Source organism: Gigantopelta aegis, chromosome 9, assembly GCF_016097555.1.
Source record: "Gigantopelta aegis isolate Gae_Host chromosome 9, Gae_host_genome, whole genome shotgun sequence".
Taxonomy (NCBI): domain Eukaryota; kingdom Metazoa; phylum Mollusca; class Gastropoda; order Neomphalida; family Peltospiridae; genus Gigantopelta; species Gigantopelta aegis.
The window spans coordinates 6,111,671-6,134,698 of NC_054707.1; the positions used below are offsets into that span (position 1 = coordinate 6,111,671).

General features: G+C 34.5%; 2 protein-coding genes across 2 annotated transcripts in view; both read right to left on the reverse strand.

Moving 5' to 3' along the window:
- Nucleotides 1-2,870, reverse strand: part of LOC121382003 (glycogen [starch] synthase-like) — a 39,630-nt gene extending 36,760 nt beyond the window's left edge. The window contains exon 1 of the mRNA XM_041511468.1: nt 2,726-2,870. Within this exon, the coding sequence (XP_041367402.1) occupies nt 2,726-2,870 (145 nt within the window). The remainder of the gene's footprint in view (nt 1-2,725) is intronic.
- Nucleotides 2,871-3,350: 480 nt separating this feature from the next.
- On the reverse strand, nt 3,351-22,797 carry LOC121381270 (coiled-coil domain-containing protein 89-like). The gene is made up of 7 exons (XM_041510512.1): nt 22,650-22,797; nt 18,927-19,399; nt 16,889-17,019; nt 15,516-15,652; nt 13,677-13,759; nt 13,142-13,235; nt 3,351-8,433 (listed from the first exon to the last, which is right to left on the reverse strand). Exons 1-7 carry the CDS (start codon nt 22,710-22,712, stop codon nt 8,347-8,349), a joined length of 1,068 nt encoding a protein of 355 aa, XP_041366446.1. The 5' UTR covers nt 22,713-22,797; the 3' UTR covers nt 3,351-8,346.
- Nucleotides 22,798-23,028: the final 231 nt, after the last annotated feature.

A 23,028-nucleotide genomic window follows, 5' to 3' on the forward strand; every position in this document is an offset into this window, starting at 1 on the left:
TAGCAGCCGGCTTAGTGCTCATTTTAAGCGTAGAAATACTAATAAAAAGTTAGTTATTTGGATAGTAACGGTCTGTTTATAAATATTGATATGCTTTAGAACCGAATGCTTATGCTAAACGAAACTGGTTCACCCATGATAATAAAAACATTAAAAATAACAATAATTATTATTATTTATTAAACATTTGTTATGGCGGAGGAATTCTTGCCACTTCTAATTCTATATATAACCAGCATGTGTTTTTGGTTTATCTCAACCCATCACACAATAATTTGAATGTACAATGTGCATTTAACACAGCCCATGCCACTAGCACTACGGGTACAGGCTAAAACGGAACTGTGCCAAAACGGAACCTATCATGGCTAAAACGGCACCATATATAAATATACTGAACCGCAAAAGAAACGCGAGATTTTTAAATGTCATTTCTATATGGTAAATTATAACAATTTATTTCGGGGATGTAACTGTCAATATTACAAGACACGCTGGTTTATGACTGAGACCCAAATTGCAGGTACCCTTTCAACTTTCCATGAAACGACACGCCAAAACGCACCTGTCTCGAAGGCCGTGGGTGGCAGTCGCAAACAATTGTCATGAAAACCGAAATGCACGTGCATCTCGTGGAGGTTATGGGTATAAAAACCAACTTGAACCGCGTTCCTGGCATTCGTAATTTGCACGCATCAGGTATGACCCGATTGTCAGCAGCGCAGAGAGAACAAGCTATCGGCCGATTGCAAGCCGGGCAGCGTGCCCTGGTTGTTGCTAACGCTTACAATGTCCATGTCAGCACCATCCATCGTCTACAGCAGCGGTACATCAACACCAACAGCACCGCAGACAGTCACCGCACCGGGCGCCCCCGCCCAGGCAGGACCGCTACATCAACCGGCAACACCTCCATGATCGCTTCAGAACGGCCAGCATGACAGCTCGCGCGACCATTGGCACTGGACAGCGACCCATCAGTGACGACACGGTACGACGTCGACTGGCCGCCAACAACCTCTTTTGCCGACGTCCCGCTCGAGGACCTGTCCTCACCGCCCGCCACCGTCAGACACGACTACAGTGGGCTACACAGCACCAACATTGGCGGCATCAACAATGGAGGTTGATAGTCTTCTCTGACGAGAGCCGGTACTGCGTTTCCAACTCGGATGGCAGAGTGAGGGTGTGGCGTAAGAGGGGTGAACGCTACAGAGACGCATGTGTCCTGGAGAGAGACCCGTGGGGTGGCCAAAGCATCATGGTTTGGGGTGCTATAGGCCTGAATCAGAGAATTGGGCCCCATTTGTTCCAAAATGTTGGTGCAGGCAGAGGGAATGGCATCACAGCGCAGCGCTACGTTGACCAGATTCTAAAACCTCACAAAGTGCCCTTCTTCACGCGTCACCATAACCACGTGTTCCAGCAGGATAATGCTCGCCCCCACACGGCCAGGATCACCATGGACTTCCTGCGTCAGCACAACATCAGAACTATGCCGTGGCCGGCTCTCAGCCCTGATTTGAACCCGATTGAACACCTGTGGGATGAAATCCAGAGACGGCTTAACCAGGTGGTCCCACGGCCGACAACTCGTGTGCAACTGGAGGCAGCTTTCCTGAGGGTGTGGGCACAGGTGCCAATGGCTTTTGTGAACCGCCTCGTGCACTCCATGTACCGACGGTGTATGGCCGTTTTGAACACCCAGGGAGGACATACACGGTATTGAACATGTCACGCCCTACAATCTCGATGTGCTGGATCCCCCCACTACCTGAACACAGGCAAACGACCCAGAGACTGTGGTCAAAGTGCATCCAATAAATTGACTTTATCAGATTTTTCAAAATTTATCTTTGATATTAATAAATTGAAACATATTTTCTCAGCCACACATGTGTCGCATTTCTTTTGCGGTTCAGTATATATATAACTTATCTTATTTTTCTTTTCAGGATTAGGGTTAGGGTTCAGAGCAATGAATAGGGGTTGGGGGGTGAATTCGGAAGTCTTTCCATTTTGATGAGTAGACTGGCCACACTGTTTATGTAATGTTACTACTAATATTACGTATTAATAGATTATAACGTGATGTAAATACGTAAATTAAGAGTTCACAAGAGCTCTCCTCAGCAAGATTGGCGTCTGGCTCTTGTCAGAGGCGGTTCCCAATGGGAGCGTGCTTGAACAGTTATCTGATGGAAGCACGTAAATAAATTTACCTGACCTGAAGATTGTTTGTGCAACTAATAGACTATCAGAACTGACACAAAAACATTTATTTTTTATTTTAATAAATAACTTTTCATTTGAGTTGTTGTTTTGTTGGGGTTTTTTGTCTTATTTACTATTCTTCAAATAAAATTCAATTATGGTGCCGTTTTAGCCATCGTAGGTTCCGTTTTGGAAGGACTTTCCTTTGGCACCGTCACTAACCCTAACCCTCTATGATAAGTATTTATAATGTTCTTTATACGTGACAGTGCCAAAGGAAACTCCTACCGAGTAATGTTGCACAAATTCAATGCACTAACAAATGGAAAAAAGTGTTAATTATCGGCTTTCTTTTTCTACATAGTTTGCACAAAATGACCTGCAACTCACCCTGCCCTAAATAGGTGCAATCGCCGAATCATCGAATGGGCATAAAATTCAGATTCAGAATTTGCAACCGTTTGTGTTTTGTCACTTTTGGTCGATAACGTTTGAGTGTACAGGGACAAACCTTTATTAGCAACTTCCCATGCAATTTCAAAAACCCATCTATTCTGTGCAGCAGCGGCAGCGCCACGATCAAGAATAACATCATCGAAATCTGGTGCGACATTTTTCAATGTTCTGAAAAAGCTCCCCCTTCGTCTCATCGCCATATTGACCTTTGAAGGTTGCAACAGCAAAATTGCAAGGTAAAGGTCGCTTGCGTACGCTTTTAATTTTCTTCTGTCTTTGTATTTCCACATTTAATAGGAGAACCGCATGATTAATGAACTCTTGAATACACTGTTAAAGCTGCAAACACGCGTAATATTCAAACATTTATATAAATTGCCAACTGTTATTTTCTTCCTATGTCATAATAATTATTTGATTTCCCCATTATTCCAGTAATATATATCCTTTTTTTCCCTTTTTTTTTTTAGGGGTGTGTGGGGATGCCCGAATGGAGTGAGGGTGGGAATTGATGAAACCTTGTTTCCAGCAAAATCAAGGCGAGCTGACGATAACTTTCCTAAAATGGCTGCAGTTTATAAATGTGCTGAGGTGTGATTAGCAATTATTCCTCTCCAGTATTAAATATATACCAAACATTTTAGCTTTATCACTGTTAACAAAAAAACTGCCAAACACAATTACTGTCAAAATATTTAATAACTCAAAAATAGTTTCAATAAGTATAAGTTAAACAAAATATAACATGGACGGAAAGAGAATAAACATACATAAATAAATTTATAAATTCTTGCTCCATTTTAAAATGTACATAAACTGATCACAGACCTATTAATAAAATAGGATATACATTTATTAAAAATACATAAGATGTATTACTTCAATTTTTGGAATCATCAATTATCACAGAAATATTTGGTAAAAAACCCAACAACCAATAATTGAATCCTATCATTGTGACATTAATAATTAGAATACACATATCTAGACTTTTAAAGCTATCCCACATTTTGTGTATGTTTATTAACAAACAATTACAGAATATATTGAAAAATACTGATCTTTGTATGACAACTTTAGTTATTATGGTACGATAATATTAATACATGTAGTTTCAAGTCTGAATATTAAAACAAGAATAACAGTAATAATCATATATTTATTCTAGAGTCAGAGAAAATCACTATACAATGATAATATTATATTTCCTATTGCTTCTTTAAAGAATGTGAAAACATAGTCCAGGTTATTTTAACCGTTTCTGATTATTTTAATTATAAAAATACCAATTTGTTTCAAGTACCATTATAATGTAGCACTCCCCATTTCCAAAATTAAATGTGACACTGCAGTGACTGCACCTTTAAATATCTTTTAAAGAATAGTAAAATACAATGGGGACCGCTCTATAGTCTGAAGGATCAATGGTCCGAAGGTTCAATAGTCCGGGGTAAGGTCTATAAACCTTTGGACTACTGAACCTTCTGACTACTGAACCTAGTGTTAGGGTTAGTGTTGAATCTTCAAACCACTGAACCTTCGGACTACAGAGCTGTAACCAAATGCAATTTCCCCGACTCTCATCCCAGTTAAGGCCCGTTCAACAAAATGCAAAATCTGATCCACATTGTACACCCTCCTTCATATTATATTTTGTAATGATAAGACCAAAACTAAAAAAAAGTAGTTTCTGATCAGACCAAAGTTCCAGAATTAATGCCTCAATGCAGGTTAATTTTTTTTTTTTAGCATGGATTGCAGAGAAAAGGTGGGTATATTTGATATTGTAAATAAGGCACATATTTAAATTGAAATCAGAATGCACGTCCTAGTTCATGTGTGATGTAATTTTGGCTCCAAATGCAGTTTTACATCATAGCAAGAAAAGCTTGGCAAAAATAGACATTACACCGTGGGAAATAAAATAAAATTACCATGGTGACCAGAAATTTATTTGGTTTGGCCTAAGATCACCCCTAACTCTAAAAATAATGTAACTCTTACCACACACCTTTTCCTCCTTTCACTGTCACCATGATGTAACTTGTAACATAATATAACATTACTGGGGTTTTGTTTTTCTTATTTATTTATTACTTTGTGTATTAATAATTACACACTAAAAAAAACACACCTGTAAGAGAAACATTAACCATTACTGCCTGTATTTGATTTAAGAATTAAAATGACACGTTTTACAAAATACTATGCAATTCTTGGCATACACACACACCTCCCCTCTCCCACAAGATTTAATAAAACGTCTCATGATTCCCCTCTCCTAGAGACTTATGCAATTGTTGAACAGACTTTTATGCAAAAATAACAAAGTTTTGGTATTCTGGTGATGACCATAATAAGGACATTAGCCTATTATTCTGCCTTTGCATAAGTTTTTAAAATATGTTTTCAAAAATTAAAAAATATTTTTGGCAGTATTTGCTGTTCATAAATATGATAAAATAGCAATAGAACATGCTACAATTTGTCTTGAGTATTTGGAAGATAATACTAGCATGTCAGATATTTAAATATATTATATGATATACATAAGCATATAAATTAGTAAATTGTTTTGTCATGGCTACACCAATATGTAACTCCAAATAGATTGTTACTCCAAATGGATTGTTACAATACATATTGTAATTGTAGTATATTACACATTAACATGTCAAAAAAATAAACACCAGTAAACTTATTTAAGATATATATATTCCAAGGTAAAACATACAGAAATGGTTCTTCATCTCTTTGGTAGAAACATTTATTCAATTGATTGTTTCAACTCGTAACTCATATTTAACGTAATAAACACAAACTGATCTGTATTGTTTTTTATTTTTAAAAAATATGCAGTACAAAAAAAATGTAACAAATTGGGCTTTCAATCATTTGTGGGGAAAATGTAGGAATTGGGCTTTCAATCATTTGTGGGGGAAATGTAGGAATTGGGCTTTCAATCATTTGTGGGGGAAATGTAGGAATAGTGTATCAGAAAAAAGGTTTACAATAATTAAGGGTTTTTTTTTTTTTTATCTGATGCATTATCATATTATATTTACATGACTTTATTACCTTTACACAGACATGTTTGGAAAAGTTCAGTAAAAGATTATATACTGGTATCTTTCTACAAATAATCATGTAAAACCACTATCATACTCAAAGGCATAGTGCTCATTACGCACAGTATGCATGTGCGTTGTACCAAAAAATCCGGGGATAGGTTGAGGCTGTCTGTAACTGTTCTATAAAATATCCTCTTAAAATTGACTCGAAAAAAGATAGAAAACAAAGGCCGCAGAAAAGGCTCAGAATGCATCTACAGGCGTCCCGAGTTTCAAAATGTTCACGGGGGAGAGGCTCCCCGAATCCCCCCACTCGGTAATGCTAACATTTTTCTGGCTATGCCCCTGATACTGTACAAAGGTTTTGGCAAGTTGTATAAACAATATAAAAAACAGTAACATCAATGGAGCACTAATAAAATTATATTTGCGGAAGTAATAACCATCTGATTTGCTCCTAGCAACAACTACAAGAAGACACATCTCCCGACATAATGAAGAGTTCATTTCCAAAGCACAATATATCCATGTCATTTTATGGAATATTAGGTTTTGTTGCAACATGACAGAGTTTATCATACGAAGCACAGTTTTAATATCCTGTTCAATGGGCATACATCACATTTTGCCGTAAACTTTATTGTCGTATTGTTAAGTTGTACAGTGATACTCCTCTAAACCGGACCAAGTACAAATTCCAGTCTAAAGGAGTATACGGTTTAGAGACGATCAGTTCTGTACTCATATTTACTGTAAAAAATGTTTTGTTTTGTTGGAATTCCAATTTACTGGTGGTCTGTTTAAAGGGGTTTCATTGTACTACTATCAGTATATCATCACTGCTAACTCCAAAATGTGGAAAATGGCATCTTTCGCATTTTGAAAATGAACTGTTCAAATATTTCAAACATAAAACAGTTTGAAACATCTCAATAATATGGATGGTATTAAGTCATCTACTTAAACTGACAGGTCCTAGTTTAAGAAATACATATCTTTTCTGTTTGGTACAAAATATGTTTTAATGACTACATATGAGGATGAACCATTAAAACATTGGACTTGTCAAACTGATAATTCAAGCAAAAAGTTGTAAGTAAATGGTAAAAAAAACGTGATAGGCAAAGGCATTTTACACCTCATTAAAAACTATAGTCAGCAGCTTAAGAACTATGCTATGTAAACAAAGTGGTACAAGCTTGTTCAAATTATCACAGAAATGCATTTATAAGGCACCTAAGACAGAAAACCAAAATACACATTTTATAAGGATTATCTACAGCAGATATTGTATACTTATTTTACTAAATGTAGACACCGATACACATACACAACCACACACACATGCACTATTATTCTATCAGTGATAGAACTTTAGATCTCATCAATTTGTCACATGAAGGTTTGTGGTCTGTTCTGAGCAAACCAAGGTTTTTTGGTACAGTAATGTTATTAACATCTGGCATTACAGAATTGTACTAGCTATTTAAAAATGTATTTCAAGTTATTTTAATCTAATTATATCTTAAATTTTAGTGGTTTTAAAGTGCAATGTTCTGAGGTCAGCATGTTAGAGTGTGATTATTTTAAAGTGCAATGTTCTGAGGTCAGCATGTTAGAGTGTGATTATTTTAAAGTGCAATGTTCTGAGGTCAGCATGTTAGAGTGTGATTATTTTGGGCACAGCATTTATCACCTTGACTTTGATGTAATCTATAGCCCTGAGTAATTCATTTAAGGCTGGTCAATATATTTAAATCACAAGGACTGTATCTTTGGTGTGATTTAAAATATATACAAAATCAACTTTTTGGCCAAAGATTGCCTTTGCCACTGCTTCTGTCTGGCAATAAATGTGGTCTGGGCACAACCTTACTTTATTATGTAACAAATAATAATAAAGGAAGAAAACTTTAAGTGCTTTCTCTTTCCATAAATACTCAACATTTGTGTATTTCCCTCCCCCTTAAACAATGGACTGGTCCATACATCCCAACATCCAATCATTGGCTAGCATCTTCTGTAATTGTGTCTACTGTATTACAAATATATTGATTTCACCTAAACCAAATGAACTGTGTTCAACCTGGGGGTTTTCGGCAAAAGATACACCTCAGTGATATTACTGGCATTTTTTAACAACACTGGCAAGGCAAGACCCTTCAACAGAGTGAAAAATATCATGCAAACCATCGTTCTGTTTTTGCGTCAGTTATGCAAATTTATATTTATGTGAACTTCCAATCATTTAGTGGTGAACCATTATACATTCTCAAATTAAAAGTTACAAACTTCAGAATACAACAAATCTGAATGCATGTTTGAAATAATTGATTAGGTTACACAAATATAATTCACTTAATTGAACAATCAGTTACCTAGTAGGTAACAATCACATGAACCAACTTCTGGTTATGTAAAATTTCTAAATATTGTTCCCTGCTATAAACTGGACTGACAAAAATGGAATACTTTAGCAGTAGTATAATACATAGCAATTTATATTAATGATTTAAAGCAATGCTCCAAACATTGATAATGTCTAGATGTATATCACAACTGATGATAATAGAATTAAGGCCCTTTAACAGTGGCATGTTCGTTTTCATCCAGCTAGATGGCGCAACCGTTCATTAAGCTCCTTCTCTTTCTGCAGCAGTCCATTGGAATGTTTCTTGAAAGCCTCAAATTCCTAAAAATAAAGTGTATCAAATTATTTGTCCTAATTAATTTCACAGTATTGCTGTCTGAATTTGTGTGAGAGTAGAATGAGTTAAAATACTGTACTAATCATTGTCTGGTGGGATTTTTTTGGGGTTTTTTAAAAATAATACATTATTATCTAGTATATACATTGTACTTGTAACAACCATTTTAAAAGCTTGAATATTATAATTAATTTTTTAAATGGTAATAGAATTTATACATTTATATGTACATGCACCTAAATTCACACTAATTTAAACTGGTTTGATGTGAAATTTGTTTAATGAATGCTCAGCACAATGTCAATCAGTGGCTATTGGGAGTCTTAAAATATCTGAGTTGTAAATTTTCACCTGGAGAGATTTTTCAATGTTGCCACCTTATCGCCTTGTCACATCTTTTACATACACTTTTCTATAAACATGGCCTTTGTATGGAATAAGATATGACTCAATGCTTCAGTCAATAAAGGGGCATCAACAGAAGATCTATGATTTGGCTACGTTACATCATCACTTCTGCTTTATTTATGTCATCGAAGATAGTCGCCATCTCCTATCTGTTTTCTCTAATATATCACATGAGATAGCTCCCTGTTCCTTTCTTTTACACATTATCTGAGATGGCTCCCCTTTTCTGCTTTCTGTAATACATCACTTGAGATAGCTCCCCTCTCTGCATTCTTTAAAGGAAACATGTCACGTGACCTATATTTGGCACCAACAATGTACAATTAATTATAAATGGAATCACCTAAAAAAAAAAAAAAAAAAAAAAAAAAAAATATTTTAAATATCTTCATAAAACCCCCCCAGATACGAGCTCTTAGCGGAAATTGCCAATCTTTAATGAGCAGGGCAATCACGAGGTCCGTGACGTCAGAGACACGTTGCTTGATCTGAAGCCGTACACTTAAAAGGATTAGTCCATACCACTCATAAAGAATCTAAGACTTGCACAGCTTACCAAAACAATGAGTGTTTGTTCGCAAAACGTTTTACCGTATCAATTAGAGCTGTTAGTAAATGAAGAAAGACACACATTTACTTACAACAGTGATACTGAAGAAAAAACGGATAGTGAGTCGGAGGGTAGAGAAACCGATGGTGCCAGACCAGACCGGTCGACCAATTTACATTCCGGAGCCCGAAAGTAACCCGGAGACAAAACCAAAACCCGGATGTCAATGCCGAGGTATATACTGTTCATATTTAGCATAAAGATACACCTCGATATGATGTATTTAAATATGTGAAAAATATAAATGTAGGACAAACTTTTTTTTTTTTTTTTTTTTTTTTTTTTAATAGAAAATATTGCATTTTTAATGAAATCTGTATGCACAGTGTAAACAAACGCTCTAATTTACGACAAGACGCTTCACTTTCATTAACCTGACTTGTAAAACAACATAAATGACTTGAGAGTATAATCAACTTTTTAACTAAATATATTTCAATTTGCATCAATAGAACAAAATGGGGTTATAGTATTTTTCTCTCTTAAAAAAAAAGCAGCATATTATTACGCCTATTGGTAGGGTGTGTTAGAGTAAAAACAACCACGCACGATACCCATGTGATAATTTTCTTTTCTTTGGTACTACATAATTGGTCAGTTTTGTAATTTTAGATGGGAAAGTCTACTTAATCAAGGGTTTTACAGCATTATTTACAGTAATGAAGCAGGGCGGCTGATAATGTCCATTAACATTGTACTATAGTCGCGACAGGTTACGCCACAATACCCTGTGATCTTAAAAAACTGGCATGTATTTTGTACGTATGTCTAAACAGTGGTAATCACTTACCTGGTCGATACCCTGCAATATAAACCTGCCAATCAGGAATCACTTGTGCAGGCCACGGAAAGAAAGGACCAATTAACTAAAACAACACTCCGATTCTCAAGTCAGCCCGTGGATGAAACATAATAGTTATTTCGACACCGACAGTAGTGGTTTATTTTGTATTGAACTTCGTGTTACTTTGGGGCTTCGGGCGATGAGGAACGTTTTTGTGACGTACTCCACCCGAAGATTTTTTTTTTTTAAACATCGTACTGAGATATATCCTCATGCCAAATCCCATGTTTGTATATGCCATATTTAATTACTTATTGACGTTTCCTTCTTCGGAGGTAAATACAGATTTTGTTATGTAGGCCTACAGCCCTAACATGAAAAATCTAGTTTTTTTCAACAAAAATTACATTTTTGTTTTAACATATATAAATACATCATGCTGAGCCAAATATGTACAATGTACACCTCGGCATTCGGCTGACACCAAAGTACTATGCGGTGTTGGTGTCCAATCTTTTGTTTTGCGATAAAATACACGCGTCTTTCTTTGGATATAATCCTTTGGAAAACTGTAAAAAGACAATCCCGATCGTTTAAACTGTTTATTTTTACACCCAAAGGCCGCGCAGTACGGCACTGTTGGACTAAAAAGATCGTAAGCCCCTTACTCCATATATAAACAGTTAACAACAGTGGAAGAGTACAGCGGCTCTGACGTCACTTCCCTTTTTTTGCGAACGCTCATGAATAAATATGCATAAATCGTACTTTGATACTGATTGGCGTAATTTCGTCATTTTAAGTTAACTACGCATATTTTATTGTTATAAACTTATTTGTATATTATTTTTATATCATTTTGCTTTTAAAATGAGCTATAATATGGTCTCGTGACATGTTTCCTTTAATTCCTCATCTGAGTTAGCTTCCCCTTCCAGCTTTCTTTAATATATCAGCCGAGATAGCTCCTCCTCCCTACTTTGTTTTATATATACACACATCATTTTAGACACTATCTTGCCAACTTGAAAGTGCATGGTGTACTGTGCAGCTGTCTCATGACATTTTAATACATGGTATTAGTGCCTGCATACTAAATATAATTAGTATGCATTGGGGGGGGGGGGGGGGTGTGTTCTATTATAATGGCAGGATTCATATACAAACATCTACACTTTATGTGCAAATAAACAGAATAAATATGAAGTATACATGTATTAATGTTTTACAAATACCAGTGTGTAATGATTATACATTGAGTGACTCAAGAAAAACCATCCTACTGTTTAATGCTGAATAGCAGTATGTAATGCAGAACACTGACATTTTTAATAAGCCCAGTTTATTATGTTCTATATTGATGGTAAAAACTTTCAATTTGATACAGGGTTACTTTTAAATAATTTGTATACAATATACTGTGAGTGCTATATTAAATTGGTGAAATGTGAACAATTAATATCTCAGATAAGTATGACAACTATAATGGAAATTTCATAAATTTTGTTATTACATGTAAATTTGGCACATAACTTTTATATACAATGTGTTGTGAAATTACAACACTTTTAAATGTGAGATAATTGCAATCATGCTGTGCAGAATACATATATAAATACCTCTGGAAGAAAAAAATCCTTTGTAGCAAATAATAAATAATGCAATTTAAACGACATTATGTATGGCAAACTTCCATTCAAGTCAAAAATAATTTGTTAAACATCAAAAACCCCACAAGTGGTATAACCACAAACACCAGGTAAACATATTTCAGCTTGAATAAAAGAGTAAGTCTGCTTATAATTATTACAAAACTATTTCATCACATATAATCAGGCCCTAATCTAGAATTGAAAAAGAAGGAAAGGTGACTTCTCCCTTTCTAGGACAAAGAGAATTTTAATACAAAATAGGCGAAGTGAACATTTATTGATACATTGCATGTTTCGTCATCTTCTGTGTTTATGCAGAAAGGTTCCGAATTATTAAAAGAGTGACAGTGCCTGATAATTAATATGTCATAGTATTGTCTGGCATATCGGCCAAGAACAAAACAACACTGACTGGTCACTGCAAACAGTGCGACATGTTTTGAACAGTCTTGCACCAAAATAAAACAACAGACTGACAAGGTGTTAAAGGTGCTATGTCAGTTACAATAATGGTGGTTCCATTACCACAGTTTGACACCCAATAGCCGATGTATTTTTCATGCTGAGGTGTCGTTAAACATTCATTCATTCATTCCACCAAAAATATTTATTAATTTTTACTTTGAAACAAAGTTTATACCTTCAGCTATATGCCTATACAAAATTACAACCAAATAATTCCATTTACAAGTAGAATTTTTGGGGTTTTTTTAGCATCACTGTTTGATGTGTACACATTCAACCCACTTACATTTACCCATAACTCTTTGCAGTCAACTGACAAACAAACAAAGATGGTGGTCATGCTATATTTAGCCACACATTATTCAGGAAGCCTCTCTTGTCGCCCAGAACCAGACTTTTTATTAATTATTATTATAGAGTTAACTTGTAGTTACCTATTACAAATAAATGAGAAAATAACCAATTATTGTAGTTTCAACTTTGACATAGGACCTTTAACTGAGCTAGGACACTAAACAAGTTGGTGTTTTGACAATTGTCGGGTGATTTTGTTTTTGAAATTACTTCTTTTAATAACTCAGCAACTTCAGCCGAAGTTTTGCAGAAAAAAAGTCTCATTTCGCTGTCTAGATTAGGGTCTGATATAATTTTATGCAAGTTAATGACAAGTAAATGAGTAACTGAAAAATAACCTAATAATTTCATTATATTCACGATTTGTTGCATACAAATAATTTTTCAACTTGCACACAACATTTAACTGAAAAATATACCTTAATCATTTCATCATATCTATTATTTGTTGTATATAAATCATCTTTCAACTTGCGAACTTGAAGGTTGGAGTTTACAGAAGCAGCTTCTCTTCTGAAAAACAAAAAGGAAAGAAAGAAAGATATTTATATATAATGCATAACTGTGAGCTCATTTTATTCATCAGTTTACAGGCCCGTAGGAGCTGGGGGGGATAGGGGGGATCAGCCCCCCCCCCCCACCCCCACCCCACTTTTTTCGCCAGTTTTTATTTCGGGACTTTAAAATGTCTTATAATGCTAATATGGAAACCTGACGATAGAACAACCATAAAAATTAGCCCTCCCACTTTGAAAATCCATCCTACGGGTCTGGTCTAATTGTACTAAATGTCCTGGTTCAATATCAACTCAATAATTTTCATGCAATTCCACTTTGTTAATCTAACACCACACTGTAGCAACCAGTATGACTGCTTGGGTTGCAAGCTACAGTTTATACAAGTAGATAACAAGAAACAAATCCTGGACAATCGTTATACTCATTACAACTTACTCAAATTTATCTTCCATATTTCTGACCGCCTTTTCCATCTCTTCAACTTTCTTCTGCAGCTTCTTGTTTTCAGTTTGTTCTTTCTGCAATATTTATTTCACACAATCTCTCTCTGTATACATGTATGGATATTAAAATAAAAATCAACATAGGCATATAAATAGCAGTTTATTCTTAAAGATTCCATATATTGTAAAAACAATAAAATTTAATTAATGGTCACATACAATTTCGACCATATCTCTGGGGTATTAGATAAGAAAAATTTATATTTTATATTTATTTTCTCGCAGACCTTTGGTATGCCAGTTGTGAAGCACTGCTCTGTAAAGTTTGGTATTTTGCTTCTTAACAAATATTACATTATTTATAAAGAATGTTTAATTATACTACTAGTGCACATTGATTTAATATTTATCAGCTATTGGATGTCACAGATTTTGACACAATCTTAGAAAAGAAACCATACCATGGTCTTTGATAAACCAGACATTGGGTATGGTTAGGATGGGGGGAAACCAATCAGAGAATGGGTCCACACAGGAGGATCGATCCCACGACCAAAGTACCTAAGGCGAGCGCTTGATCTACTGACTGAGCTAGATAGATCCCGCCCCATGTTATTGACGAGAAGCAAGATTAGAATATTAAATTTTATAACTTGACAGAAATTACATCTTACTTTTACTTTGCATCAGTTCATTAATACATCTGACACAAGTAAAAAGACATTTTATGTAGTACATGATATTTTGCCCTGTATGTTGAAAATAGGAGTTCTTTTAGTATTATTAACAGTTTAGCTTATTTTATTACCAACCTATTATTTATATTACTAAAAAGATACTTTGTATGTATAATATATAGAGGATTCGTCATGAGTATTTTTTAATATGGCAAATATCAACTGAGTCTATGTTAATCAGTATTTGTCAAGGCTCTGCGGAGACAAATACCGATTAGCTAGACGAGGTTGATATGTTACATATTAAAAAACATGAGTAGCGAATTCTATTTATCCTATATCACTTCAAAAATAACATTTTAATTTGATTTTAAGTAAATCACAGTACTAAAGTCGCCGCCATCGGTAATATGACGTCATAACGATTAGTATAAATTAGTTTGATGTCACATATTTTAACTAAATGTTTGAAAACGTTATGCTCAGGTATACAGGTCTTGTTTGTTTGTAAACAAATGACTCATCCACAGCAACACATTACCTAGAGACCCTGCAAATATGCATACCATTATTAACCGGGTTAATACAATAAATTATCACATGGTTTTATGACATGGATATCATGGGTACATTATAGGATAAATAGAGAATAACTAGTTACTGCCTTATGATATCGGCTTTATCCTACGACGGTTAGAATGGTGAATGCTGCTAGGCTCTGCCGAGGAACATTTGCCATTCAACCCGAGTAGGATAAAGCCGATATCTTGAGGCAACAACCAGTTATTTTATTTATCCTGCAATCCTACAGCAGGCATAGCTCTGGCACTCGTCAAATTCGCCAATTTTGAAAACACCTGGCAAATTTTATTTTAATTTGGCGAAAGTATTTCAAGTATTAATTGATATTTTGTTACAAAATAACTGGGTTTTTATAACATTTGAAAGTTTAATATATAATTTGGGGGATTTTCTTCTGATCCAGAGCTATCCCTGGTACAGGAATAGTCGGAAAATGTCACGTGACCTATATTTTTGGTTAGTGACCACAAATATAGAGCTTTATCAAGTTATCATATCGTGCCAATGTATGCCAGTGTTTGCAGGATAAACAGTTGAACACTATTAAAGGCAGACTGTTGGTTATTACAAACCGTGATGATTTTGCCTCTCTGCATGACAAGGTCAAGCAACTCATCCCTTTCTTTGGTGAGAATGGCGATTTTACTACTGGACTCTGTGACAGTATTTTCGTTACTGTTGGTCAGCATCTGTAACTTGTGAGTCACACCTAAAACAAAGTGTAGTTTATTCAGCTTGGTCCTGGCTTACAACTACATGTATAAAAACATATGGCATGTACTGTAAATCATAAAATATTAGCAATCTTAAAATTTAGCGAAATCCGAATAAGTGACATATTAGTGACATAGAACTTTAGTGAGGTCGTCATATCAAAAATTAAAAAACAAATAAGCTCAAGTTTTAGGATCAGCTGAAATAATGATTTTGACAAATCTTGATGTCATGCAGCTTACAGACATCTTGAATTCAGTAGAAAGATACATGTCAACTAACTATTGTTGTTTTGCTATTCTTGTGGTTTAATCAATAGTATGTGACCATTGTTGTGTCTTCAGTTAATCACAGACAAAACAATCACACAAACATACTTTGGAACAGTCTATTGTATGTCTCTTTAAATTTAACGTCATAAAATCTTAGCATCTTGTATGGTCTCGCTAAATTCACTAACATTTTATGCTCGCTAACATTTCCTGATTTACAGTATTCATGAAAATAAATACAATGTATTAATAAATAAACAAACATATGTATGCAATATGTTAATTAATTAATATCTTAATGTTTTGAAATGAACATCACAGACTTAAAGGTGCAATCTCAAAGTTGCATAATAATGGCTTCCAGCTAAAATTATTTATTAACAAATGTTTAAAAAAATTACAACCAAATAATTTTATTTTACTGGTAAAAAAAGTGGGGGGTTTAACATTATGCATGGCGAATGCACCAACTAGTATGCTGCCTTTGTGCAACTCATCTGTCTCTGACAGCCGCATTTAGTTGCCAACAGACAACTTACCAAATTTTGTAGATTGACCGATTTCAAAACAAATTGTTACGATGTGAAAAAACAGGAATCTAATCATACTAAATGTAAATTTGTTTACACTACAAGCAAGGAAATTACAATTTCAATATTCCTGAGTTATTTTTCAAAACATTATGTGTACAGTATTCATTAATTTGTTATTTGTCACAAATAAATATAAAAATAGTGAAATATCACACTTCCAGCTATTAAACTGCATGTCATGTTGCACAATAGAAATAGTAAAAAACAAAAACAAAATAAAATGCTTTATTATTACTATATAGTTTTTCTTTCTTTCTTTAAAAAACAAATCTAAACAATAATATTAATAATAAATGCATACTGATTTTATGGTGTGATAAGTATACTGATTTTATAAACAAACAAAAAATAACATAATATAAATACTTTTCAACCGTTCTTCAGAATCATTTAACTTGTGCTGTAATGATTTCAATTCTGATTGGTGCTGGTCTGTCAGTTTTTGCATACTGGTTCTGTGACCCTCTTCTCTTTCCCGTAACTCTTGCTGAAGATGTCTGCCAAACACAAATAATTTTAATACAGTTTGTCAGCCTAACATCAATGTTTATTGATCATAATGATGTACATGTGCAGGGTTTAACTGAGCTGTCGTTCAACAAATTGCCAAATGTGACAAAGTTAAATTTGGCAAATTTATATCATTACCAATTCACAAAAACATTATTGTGTCTTTGTATGTATATAAGATAGCTATTTTTGAAAATAATTTTGTTTAGCTAAATATTACTTGAATTTGGCTACATATTTTCTAATCAAATTCACCAAACTGCTATTAATTTTTGACATCCAGCTAAAATCCTACATGTCCACATCAAGGTTTAAGCCGCCATTCACCAAATGGCAAAATAAGAAGTAAAATGGAATTTTGTGAATATATTTGATTATGAAATCACCAAAAAGCTAATCAGAAAATAGCATGTTACTATTGATCTACTGCTGTTTTGGTTGTCTACTTATTTCCTTTTTATTTATTGTGTAATTAACTCTGTGAGAGATGAACCATCTAAATACTACTTACACTGTCTGTGCATGTACATGGTTAATTCGGACCACCTTGGACGAGTTTGTACTCAACAGCATTGTTGTCAATAGGAATACCTTAATTTGTTACATAGAATTCATTTGGTACACTTTGGGTGATTTTGTCACTGACATTTACATATTTCTGTGTTTCAATCAGCAAAATATGTAGCAAATTGAGTTGGATATGTGCCAGAAAAATTGAAAAACACAATCATAAATTTTTATCAAAGCTCGTATCAAATCTGGTTTTACAACATGTGTTGAAATATAATACCACAGGACTATAATTATATGGTGAAATAAAATTTATTTCTTTGTTTTTAATATATTTTATGATGTGACGTATGATGTCAGCACTCCAAGACTTATTAAAAACTGCATTCACAAATGGTTGAGAACGTTCACATCACACCACCATGTGAGGGACGTGTAATGTGGGACTTGAGAATGGGAACATGTTCACGAACTTTGAGGAACACATTCAGGCACTGAAATAAGCATTGTGTCTGGTAACCCATTTACAGGTTACCACAAAATATAGCCTGGTAACCTACAGAACTGAATTCCTATTATTAATAATTAAGTACTACTACTTTTAACGTCCTTACATGTGTGCCAGATACTTATTGTAGTATACATGTATTTATGATTCATTCTTTATCTTATCACTGTTCTTAATGTATTACATGTAAAACACGGATGTTCTGAAATTGTATCGGTACGTGCAAACATCAGTACGAGAAACAAAATCCGGAAGTAAATTTATCTAGTGGGCGCTGATTAAATGTGGATTGCTGAAAATTGCTTGCAATTGCTCAAGTGCACATGAACATTAGTGCAATTTCGTACAAGAAAAACGAAACATGGAAGTAAATTCATCTAATGGACGCTGCTTAAAAACGGAATGACTATAATTGCTTGCAATTGCACAAGTGCGCGCAAACATTGATGCAATTCCTTAAGAGAAAATGAAACGCGGAAGTCCGGAATGCATTGCCTGGTTTACATTCAAAAACGAAACTACTGTTAACTTTGAAGTTTTTGTTGAGAAAATGAAACACTGTTCTCAACTTTTCTTACATGTGGTAACCTCATGGTAACCTGAACGACCATTCTCGACTTAATTCGATGCCTGCACATTCCCTGCACCAAAACAGATTTTTGTATACACAGTACATGTAATTTAACAGCAATTGTATAACATTGTTAAATAGAAAGAGTTATTGAAATAAGTATTTTATAATGTCAAAATATAGTGCATTAATTTTGTTTTATTTTATGTGGCTGAATGAAACTGAATTTGCCTACAAATTTTCAACCAAAATTCCAAATAATTGTTTGGGGTTTAGCTTAAACCTTGATATATACCTAATCTTACCTGGTACGTTGTTCCAGACCCGTATATTGTTCTTTAATTGCAGAACACTTTCTCTCCAGGTTGTTAATTTGCTGATCTTTTTCCTGAAGGGCTTTAGAAAACAACTTAGCATTTTCATCACGCAGTCGGGCATTCTCTTCTCTTAGCTCCTTATTTACTCTTTTATACTCGTCCTTGAACTTTATCATTTCTTCATGGTTCGAGGCAAGGTCATAAAACCGCTGGTCGAGAATATTAAATTTTCTTATTTCTTGCTCCAGCTGTTCAGTTGCTTGTTCTCTAAATTCAGTGAGCTGTTTGTTAATTCTGTCGACAGTCTTCATACGAGAATGTGAATCGTCGGCACGCTGCTTCAAGATCATGATCAGCTGTCCCTGTTCATCAATTCTCGATCTCAACATAGCCGCCTCTGTCTTGTCGTCTTCTGAAAGTGACTTGAGCTTTGTCAGATTCTCCAGCATGTTATTCATATCCTGGAAGCAATAAAAGTTAAAAACAGAGATGTTTTAGTTAAGCGTACTCCAGCAGGGGCTGTGCAACAATTACGTCAAGGATAGAAACTAATAGTACAAGCCTGGAAATAAGTGGTCGGTCACGGATAATGTCCAGTACAAATTTGTCATGTAACATTTGTCAAATTGACAGTCACAAACTTATTTTTAGCAGTCAAATGGCAGAGTACTCAGTTTACCAGCATTCAGGAACAATCAGTTACCAAGGGATTGAAATATTGTGTCCTGTTTTTTGTTTTTTTGTGTACATGTGCATGACAAAAAAACAGGGTTTTTTTTTTAATTCAGTTTCATTTCAACTTATTTTTGTAGTTATATCCAATTAAGGTTCAAGCATGTTGCCCTGGGCACACACCTTAGCTATCTGTCCAGGACAGTGGGTTCCATTGTGTTTGTTGTTAGGGAGAGAAAAGAGGGTGTAGTGGTCTTACACCTACCCATTGAATCATTACAATTCGCTCTGGGTGAGAGCCGGTAGCAGGCTGCGAACCAAGTACCTACCAGCCTTATAACCATGACACCACCTACATCTCAGTTACCGTTACAGGATATGGATATCATTTCTTCATAGCAGTGCCGCCACAGATCACAGCGGCACGTTTCCCACCAATATTATCGCATGTTTCGTTCAAATAAAGCTGTAGTTGTATACATATTTAAGTTTCTTCACGACTGACACATACCAGGCGCCATAAAGATGTCTTATGTATTGGTAAGCCCTTAAAATTTGCAATGTACAATATCGTCTGGCTATTCTTATATCCCTTGACTACCATGTTGGTTGTAAGTAGTTTTCTCCGCTATTTTCTTCAGAGCACCACAGAAACTGCGTCAAGTAATATGTTTTTACATACATAAAACTATTTATAAACTGTTGGTATTTTAAAACCATATACCAGGGCACAATATTTCACGCAAACCGCCGTTCTGTTCGCGTGTCGGTTACGCAAACTTAAATTTACGCGAACCGCAAACTGGTTACGTCATGACCTGTAAACGTTCAGAAATTAAAACTTGCAAACTTCACGATTACAGGACGTTTATTCACGCAGACATACTACTAGTATTTCGACAAATGTTTTCTAAAGGCTGAATTTTAGATACTTGATGTGCAGCAAATCTGTAAACAACGTTATATTTCAACAGTTGTAATTTGCAACCAGTCTAAAGGAAATGTTCAGTATAGAGTCAAGCCAAAAGTTTTAAAGAAATGTGCTCAGACCGCTGGGGACAGCTAAATTATCTGCTGCTATTTTATCTCTAAAGGAATATATTATGTAGACATAATATTGGATTGCCTATAATTTTATGTAAACAGGAATCCAAAAGTGTCACAAAAATTGAAAAATACTAACATCGCATAATGAGCTTTAAAAAACCCAAACATTTGGAATGTCACTGTAGTATAGAAGTACCATCGATAAAGTGAAAGTAGCATAGCCACCGCAAAACGGACTCCCTCCAAATGATTATGTATATATTTCAAAGGCATTACGCACAGTACGCATGTGCGTAATGCAAAAACAAAATCCGGGAATAGGTCGAGGCTGTCTGTAATTGTTCTATAAAATATCCTCTTAAAATTGACTCGGGGGGAAAAAAAAAAAAAAAAAAAAAAAAAAAAAGCCTCAGAAAAAGCTCAGATTGTATGTATAGGCATCCTGTTTCAAACTTTTCACAGGGGGAGGCCCCCCGAATATCCCAGCTCGGGCACGCCTTTGGTATGCGTAATGCTAAGAAAATTTCAGGCTACGCCCCTGTATTTTGTTTTAGTACTGCATGGAGCCGATATTCAGTTCTTTTATAATATTGTTAACTTTAGCAAGCATTAAAGAATATTTTTTTCCTAAAATGTTTTCTTTTGTATTTGTTTTAACTTTACGTTTCAGTTAAAAACTATGTATTTAAAATATAATTTCAACGTAATTTTGAGGTAACCCTCAGGTTACGCAAATATAATTCACATAACCGAACTATTGGTTACCTAGGTAAAAGCCAGATTTTGAAATATTGTCCTCTGATATACTGTCCGAGACGAGCTCATGAGGAATATTTTGCGATTACTAATAGGGTTCTTAAAACAGAAACGTCATTTACCCAGTTTATTGTTCTTGTACATATAGAGATGTAAAGTGACGTCATTCAAAAAAAAAATTCTATATTATTACAATGCTTTGCCACATTAAAATAAAAACTGGTCTACTTACCTTGACCTCTGTCAAAAAAGTTCTGACAGCAGACAATGCAGTTTAAATGTCGGTATGTTTTTATTTTTCATAATTTTAGACAAACTATTAAGTTTAAGTTTTAAAAGATAAATAAAAAATTTTTGGTATATTTAAAAACCCGCTTTACAATATTTACAATAATAAAAACGTCACTAAAGCAATAGCTATTGTTCGAAACACACGTGTTAATTATGATTGGAGCTTCATAAACTCTAAAATCTGTTCTGTCCCGCTTTTGTGAGGTTTTTTGATTGGGAAATGTTTTTTTTTATTGTAAATATTGTAAAGCCAAAAACCGCATTTTATAAACAAGGCGGAAACGGACGTATGCATATGTTTAGGTCCGACAACAATATTTGTGCTTCATGTAAATTGTAAATCATATAATATTGATAAACTGTCAATAAAGTATATAAAAAACCCTTGTTGGATACGATTTTGGCATAATTATGGTTTTTGTGAGGTTTTTTGATTGCGAAAAGGTTTTTTGATTGTAAATATGCCAAAAACCAGGTTTTTGGCATATTTTGGGTGACCGTTTTAAAAGATAAAAGAAATAAAGAAATACATTTCGTCAAATATATCATAAAACAAAAATTACTCTAGTAGATTATATATTTTCATGTATGGATATTTCACATTCTCACGAGATTCTTGTATTATCTGTCATGGTGTCCGAAGAACGCTTTTAGTCTTGATAAATGTTAATCTGCATTCGCAGCATTGTATTAATTATATTTGCAACAACAATTAATTTAATATATGTCAAGATATCGAGTGTTTCCAACAAAGTATGGATGTTTTTTTTTACACAACACTGAAGTTTGTTTTTGCTGCACATGGGGTATATGCCTCATCTCGTAGCGCTGAACAGAAGACCGTGTCGATGTCAGCGCTACGTTATCGTATCTACACCGAGGCCGGTCTAAAAACCGGTAATGTAGTCCTAACGAAAATAGGTACACACTTCCAACATTTTATACCTGGTTACTCTCTGACAACATCTGTGTAACATTCCGAAAAGATTTCTTGTCGGATGAAGACATTATGCTATGATGGCATCAAATATTATTCAAACAAACAAGTAAACTACAAAATTTATGCATTCGTTAAATCGTTTCTAATAAAAACATTAACCTGTTAACCGGAAAGTATATAACATTAAAATGCGAACCAGAAACCAGAACGGAGGTTTTGTTATTTTGGAAGTGTGGACCATGTTTTCTTTCTTTCTTTTTTCTTCTTCTTCTTTTTGTTCAGCTCAGTTTATCATTACAGTGTTATTTTTAATTTAATTTGCAATAAAATTACTATCTGGCTAAAAAATTCCAACTGTGAAAAGTTTGACAAGAATATTAGTTC

Coding starts and splice junctions, on each gene's coding strand:
- LOC121381270 (XM_041510512.1), bottom strand. CDS start 22,712: ATGTCTTCATCCGACAAGAAATCTTTTCGGAATGTTACACAGATGTTG. Junction 15,653..16,888: donor TTCTGAAGAACGGTTGAAAA/GTATTTATATTA, acceptor ACTTTGTTTTAG/GTGTGACTCACAAGTTACAG. Junction 13,236..13,676: donor AATATGGAAGATAAATTTGA/GTAAGTTGTAAT, acceptor TTTGTTTTTCAG/AAGAGAAGCTGCTTCTGTAA.